We start from the raw sequence: 7,340 nt of genomic DNA on the forward strand, positions 1-7,340 counted from the left end.
AATGCAAAAAAATGCCCCCTCTCTACATACTACATAACAAGATATGGAGTTAAACTTTGATGAAACATTGCCGTACACTGTTTGCAAAAACTTCTTTTGAGTTGGGATTCATGATGAACCTAAAATGTACAACTAGTCCTCATTTCATAACTCACGATTCTCTAAAAAAGAGAAAGTAAAATTAAATTAATCTGTAAAGATGATCGAGTATTGAAGGTTCAACCTTATTTTTTACCCGAAAGACCAAAATGGCAGGCAATTGGGCCACCGTGTACTGTACAGCAGATTCGTTGTCTCGTTTCTTTACTGTACTTTCAAATATTGCCGACGCTTTGAGTATTGGCCAGAGGAGGGCAGCAGATATTAGCAACCGTATCCCAGCAGCTAGATTTACGAAACAGAAGAAGACAACCAGGAAGCGTCTGAAAATAATACCTGTCAGGAAAATGGTAAGAAAATTAAGACAATTTAATTTAACCTGTTTATAACGCTGGTTTATGATACATTTTTGGGTCTCCTACGACCATAACATTGGCTTCATGTTGGTTAGTCGAACACATGCTTTTTGGGTAGTCTAAAACATTACGGGGAATCTTCGGGTTTAGTTTTTGGTCTTGTGGGGGGTTCACTTCGTAATGGGATTACAGTAGTTGAATTAACATCTATTTTGGCTTTTAGACTCAATTTGGTGAATGCTCTGTTGGAAATTATTGGGTGAGACAAACTCAAAATGGGCTACAGTTTTAGCGTCTGGTTATTATCTTGACAATGTGTTTATGGAGTAGAGGATTTTTATATAGTAGACTCGTGGAACTACACTGTATTTTGAGTGGTATTCTAAAAATATTTTGGTTATTCTGAGATGTAATGGTAACTGAACATGATCCAGTTTTGTGTGGTGTATTAATGATGAATGCAGTACTGTGCTTAATCCTCACAAGTGTCAAGTCAAGTCAACAGTATTTATAGAGCACTTTCAAACAGCCATCGCTGCATACAAAGTGCTGTACATGGAGCAATTTAACATGCACAATAAACAGTAAGACAAATCGGTAATAAAGGCGGTAGAAAGCACCAAACGGTAAAACCAAGAACAAATCTAAGTCATGCTAAGTCAAATGCCAAAGAATACAAGTGAGTTTTGAGGAGGGTTTTGAAGATGGGCAGCGAGGAGGCTTGCCGAATGTTCAGTGGGAGGTCATTCCAGAGAGAGGGACCAGCAACAGAAAAGGCTCGATCCCCTCTGAGCCTCAGTTTAGTTCTTGGTACTTCTGATAAGGTCTGGTCCACAGACCTGAGGCGCCGGGCAGGTGTGTAGGGGCGGATGAGCTCAGAGAGGTAAGGTGGCGCGAGATTATTCAGAGATTTGAAAACAAATAAGAGGATCTTGAAAATAACTCTAAAATGAATGGGGTGCCAGTGAAGGGATGCCAGAGTAGGAGTTATGTGCTCCCTCTTACGAGTACCAGTCAAGAGGCGAGCAGCGGCATTCTGGACCAGCTGAAGGCGCTTAATGGAGGACTGGCTGTCTCAAGGGGTGCTGGAGCCTATCCCAGCCGTCTTGGGGCAGTAGGCGGGGGACACCCTGAACCAGTTACTACCCACTCGCAGGGTACACAGGGACAAACAACCATCCTCACTCACACTAAGGGACAATTTAGAGCAGAGCTGGCCAACCAGTCAGAGACTAAGAGCCATTTTTTTTTACTGTGTTACTGCAAAGAGCCACACACACAGACACACGACCATGCACTCCCGCACATACGCATGCACGCCACGATGAGCACAGCCTGAGCGCCCAAACATAAATAAAACTTTAAGACACAAACACACAATTCAACCCCCCGCGGCCCCGCCCCCCCATTTCCTCCTCCCACCGACTTGGGACCAGTCTGCTGGCTCTCGGTTGATTGCGATCGACGTATTGGGCACCCCTGCCTTAAAAACAGAGGTAAATCGCTGACTAGCTTAGCACTTAGTGCCGTTGTCTGCGCATGAGCGGTGATTCAGTCATCTGATTGGTCACCCTCTATGTCAATCAAGTAACAGGATTGATGATCGGCTAACGTAGTACGTTCTGTGTATTAAGCACCATTGTTTGACTGGCAGCGCCATCGCCGAGGCGTTTTCGACAATTGTCGTGTGAAAGCCCGAGAGCCGCATGGAACCAGCCAAAGAGCCGCATGCGGCTCGCGAGCCGTGGGTTAGCCACCCCTGATTTAGAGTGTTCAGTCAGACTGCCATGCATGTTTTTGGAATGTAGGAGGAAACCGGAGTACCCAGAGAAAACACACGCAGGCCTAGGGAGAACATGCAAACTCCACACAGGGAGGCCGCAGCTGGAATGGAGCCCGGTGCCTCTGCACTGTGAGGTCGACGCGCTAACCACTGGTCCACCTGGGTGCCCCAGTACAGTACTGTGTTTAAAAAGAAAAAAAGTTGTCCGAACCGAACACTGCATACATTTTTAAAAGGTTCGAGCACATTTATATCACTGACCGAAACGAACCAATGATCATAGTTTTTCAATTGTCAATTTCAATTGATCTAAGGACCTTTGAGCCAAGTCACATTTATTTATATACCGGTAGCCCTTAATCACAAATAGTCTCAAAGGGGTTCACATGCCCACAGTTGACAAATATTAATTACATCCTCTGACCTTCACCCCCAGGAGGGCAAGAGAAAATCTAAAAAATGGAAAAAATGAGAAACCTTAAGAAGGGGCCACAGATGGGCGAATCCCACTTCAATGATGACCAGGCTGCAATGGATGCTGAATGGGCAATACAGTATTTGACAAATATTGTACGGTCCACTGTTAGTCAGAATGATATAAAAGTCCATTTAACAAGATGAAAACTAGTGATGGTGAGATGAAGCTCCTTAAAGTGTGGAGGCTTTCAGTACAATTAGTTTGACTCATGTGTCCAGGCTTCAAATGTGGTTCAATCCCCTCTGGCACCACCAAGTGGACATAATGGCATGCAAGGAAGAGGTTTTCTTGTGCAATTTTTTGATTAAGATGTGAAATTGACTTGGAAAGGGTGGAGGAAAATGCAGTAACTGAGAAGGGGGAGGCGGAGGAGGAGCAGGAGTTAGCAAGAGCAGAGGAGGATGGAACCGTGGCCCTTAAAATGACAGCACATTTCTGCCTCCACCGCGTTTCGTTGCCGCTTAAATCAGCAACTGAATTTCTCAATCTGCTTCCTGAACCGGTTTCCAAGCTTTGACTGTCATCAACTACATCATCGGAGCATTTTCTCGGTACATGCAACAAAGACTTGACACAGAGGACACATCACTAAAAATAATCCAAGATGGCGCCCTAGTTGGCAGCAGTCGACTAGTGCCCTTCAAGAACTTTTCTTTCTTTTTTTTTTTTTTTTTTGTCATGGTGATTGTTGTTACTGCATGTGGACCCGATGTGGACTGTTTTCAGAGTTTTTGGCAACGACATTCGTCAAGGGAGAAGAATCTGTGCTTGGTGGTTGCGCCATTTTGGCAGCACATGCGTACCAGCACTGATTTTGATTGGGAGGAATGTCGACACTAGTTGACTGTCGGTGCTGGACAGCCCTGGGGTGCTTGTTTTTTTTTTTTTTTTGCACCTGTAATGGGCAGCATTTTTCACAGGTCTGTTTTGTTTAGTGGCGATGTTGCTGCTGTTGGACAGTCTGCGTTGGTGTGGTTGGATGGATGGCTTGTGGAGCCGAGGATGAGGAGAGAGGAGAACAGCGCGGATGCGTATTTGGAACTGACAGTCACTGCTTGGAATTGTAATGGATTTACATCGGACAGGAGAAGTGAACCAATTTCTTTTCTTTTGTCAACGGATGCTACAGCTTCTTGTTTACTTTCAAATTAGCTTGTAGCAGACGTGTGCACATTTAAGCATGATGTCTCTGATCTACTCATGAAAGGAGACTTTAATTCTCTCCTCAACAACTTTTAGCTTAAATTGTCCTTGGAGTTGGTGCGTATAATACCAATTAAATATTTATATGGTTTCACAATCATAAAGAACCCTCCCAGGGAAACCGTAACTATAATATGGCCTGCGACAACGTTTTTGACACACCTGCGACACCATTTGTCCATTCATTTTTAATATTACCGGTACTTACTTATCCTGTTCAGGGTCACCGTTCCCAGCTGACTTCGGGCAAAAGCCAAAGCACACCCTGAACTGCTCACCAGTCTGTCCGAGCCACATTTATAGACAGACAACCATTCGCTCTTACATTCACACCATTACGAAGCAGGAGTTGAACCCACGCTGCCCTCACTGAAGTCACGCGAATGTATCGCGACACCATTAGTGACTCTGGTTACACCATTACACAGTGTTTGTTTGTTAGTTTGTTTTTACTCTTTGTAGAAAGTCATTCTGATGACTGTGCGACTTTGTTTCCAGGCTACCGGAGTGGATCAAGCAGCGGGCATGAGTCTTATTGTCTTCAGCCTCATGCTGTTTACTTACTACTCGATCTGGGTCATCGTTCTGGTAGGTTTGGATGCTTAAGTTCTACTTCAGTGCAAGTTGTGTACGTACTCAAGTTAAATACAACCAACCATTCTTCTTCTCCGTCATAGACTATATTTGCTACGGTCCTTAACAAATAACTGAATTCAAATCAACAAAGTCGTAGAATGCAATTTTCAAATTGCAAAGGCTCTAATTTGGTGAAAAAAATGCTTCACTTTGGTTGGTTGGTTGGTATGAATTTTTTTTATTTTTTTTATATCTACAGTGTATGTATGTACTTGTGTACATTATTTATTGTTTTATATAGTGTCTGATAACTTTAATAAGGTTTAAGTGCAATCCAGGTCTTTGGGTTCATGAAAAGTTGAAGTGCTAAAACCGCAGATTGGTTTGCAGTAGGGTAATCTAATCTAAATTACTGATTTGCTCACTTGTATTTAATCCACACTTGTTTGATAGTCATTATGTCAGATTGTTACAGCGAATTTAAAAGAACATTGCAAGCCAGCGCTCAGTAACTTAACATGCGAAGTAGCTAAACTGTATCTCATATCATTTTGTTCCAGTTTCCTTTATTTTAGCGTAAATCTAACGTATAAAACCAAATCATTTATGTAAAACAAATCGGATTGTCTATTGTAATACAAATGCATTTATTGCTTGTGTTTGTTGAAAAAAAAATGCACGGTAAGAGGATATTGCCAAAAAAAAAATAATTACCTCTGAAATTGCATTTTGCGGAAAAACGCATCCGAATTTGATTTTTGTTTTTCAAATATCGTTCAGACCTAATTTGTTGTCCAAATGATCTCCATTGTTTTGTTTAATTTGTTGTTTGATATCTTGCCATTTCCCAGCCTTTCATGGACAGTGATCATGTATTACACAAATATTTTCTACCACGGGAATACTCGGTCATTCTGCCTGGTATCGCAGCTGTACTACTGCTCCTTTGTATAGGTAAGACTCACACCCAATGTCCCTACTAATGCACAAATATCACACCACTCATTTGATGAAACCAAGTCAGTGTAAAAAAAAAAAGGAAAAAAAATATGTATACAAATACACACACACACACCGTATTTTCTGCACTAAAATACGCACTGGATTATGAGGCGCACCTTCAATGAATGGCTTTTTTGTAAAATTTTTTCATACATTGGACGCTTCACATTATAAGGCGCAATCTACAATGTCTCCACTAGATTCTACTTCCATTCAACTCGAGAGGCGTCCGTTCAACTTGAGAGGCGTTCATGACCGCCTCTGAAAAACGTAAATTAACTATTACTGTACTTAAATGAAACTACAAAAATTAAAAATAATGCATCAAAACAGAAAATCAAGCGAGGAAATCACAAAATAAATTCTATATCCCCCCTAAAGAATTTATTTTGTGATTTCCTCGCTTGATTTTCTTCGTGGTTTCTTTGAAGTAATAATTAATTTACGTTTTTCGGAGGCGGCCATGAAAATGCCTCTCGAGTGGAACGGAAGAAGGCACGGAGACGGACAAAGACGTACAGTACCAGTATTTTTCAAGACTGTGAAAACCATTAATAAAGTCTGTGTTTAAAAAAATAAAATAAAACCACAGCTCTCCTTTTTTCAACAAATACAGGTGAGTCTTTGTCCGTCTCCGTGCCTTCTCTTATTCCGTTCAACTCGAGAGGCGTTCACGACCGCCTCCGAAAAACGCATTGGCATTTCCTTGATGATAGCGTCACGACTACTACGATCAGATGTCAGTAGTAGTTATTTATTCCTTTGTTGTGTATTCACAAATGATGAAATCACAATATAAATTCTGTAGGGGTGGCTATAGAATTTATTTTGTGATATCCTTGCTTGCTTTTCAGTTTTGATGTATTCTTTTCAATTTTCGTAATTTCATTGAAGTAATCATTAGTTTACGTTTTTCGGAGGCGGTCTTGAACGCCTCTCGAGTCGAACGGAAGAAGGCACGTAGAAAGACAAAGACGTACCTGTATTCGTTGAGACTATTTAAAAAAAATGAACACCACAGCTCTCCTTTTTTTGGAGCTGCAACAAAAACTTATTTAATAAAGCAGCGACACAGTTCACTGAACCAACAGCAAGTTATAACATTGGAAGCATGTCTCCAGGAAGGAGCCATCTTTGAGTCAATGTATTACCGTAATGACCATACAAAAGACGCACCGGATTTTAAGGCGCTTGGTGAGCTTTTAAGAAAATTGAAGACTTTTTGACTTTTTGGTGCGCCCTATAGTGCGGAAAATACGGTGTGTGTGTGTGTGTGGAATATATATATATATATATTTAAAAATGAATGCCCTATCTTTCCTCTCCACAGGGGCCTTTACCGCTGTCGTCCTTTGGAAGAATCAGAAACCCAAAAAAGTGAACTAATCTCAAAATGGGACTGTTGTTGATGAAAGATGAGTGTGGAACTGTAAACTTCTCGGATCATTCCCTTCATTCTCTGCCAGTGGCTCCTTAATAGATCACCCGCCAAATATGTATTTTTGTAAGTAAACAAATAATCCAAAACTCTCAACTTTAAATTTTAATCCCCTTCTGAATCCAAATGGACAGCTGCTGTTTAAGGGCAAGGACATAGAATCATGTACCCTTCAAGCAATATTCAGCTGTCTTTTCTTGACTATATACTGTATATGAGTTTTGTTGGCCCCTTCGGCCGAATTAAATAATGTATTGACGACTTCTGTCGGAATGGTTGCTTTTGACGGTCTTTATCCGGGATGGACAATTGGCAGCCTGCGGGTTGCACCTTCATTTAAAAAAAAAAAAAAACATCAAAATTCAAATTAAAGGTCAAATAAAAAACAATTATCACAGGCACTTA

General features: G+C 41.2%; 1 protein-coding gene across 1 annotated transcript; it reads left to right on the forward strand.

The window, feature by feature from the left end:
• Window positions 1-248: 248 nt before the first annotated feature.
• On the forward strand, window positions 249-7,196 carry dpm2 (dolichyl-phosphate mannosyltransferase subunit 2, regulatory). The gene is made up of 4 exons (XM_086134548.1): window positions 249-449; window positions 4,418-4,507; window positions 5,347-5,449; window positions 6,828-7,196. Exons 1-4 carry the CDS (start codon window positions 249-251, stop codon window positions 6,881-6,883), a joined length of 450 nt encoding a protein of 149 aa, XP_085990674.1. The 3' UTR covers window positions 6,884-7,196.
• Window positions 7,197-7,340: the final 144 nt, after the last annotated feature.

This window comes from Hippocampus guttulatus, chromosome 17, assembly GCF_054856545.1.
Source record: "Hippocampus guttulatus isolate MCC_2025c chromosome 17, RoL_Hgut_1.0, whole genome shotgun sequence".
Taxonomy (NCBI): Eukaryota; Metazoa; Chordata; class Actinopteri; order Syngnathiformes; family Syngnathidae; genus Hippocampus; species Hippocampus guttulatus.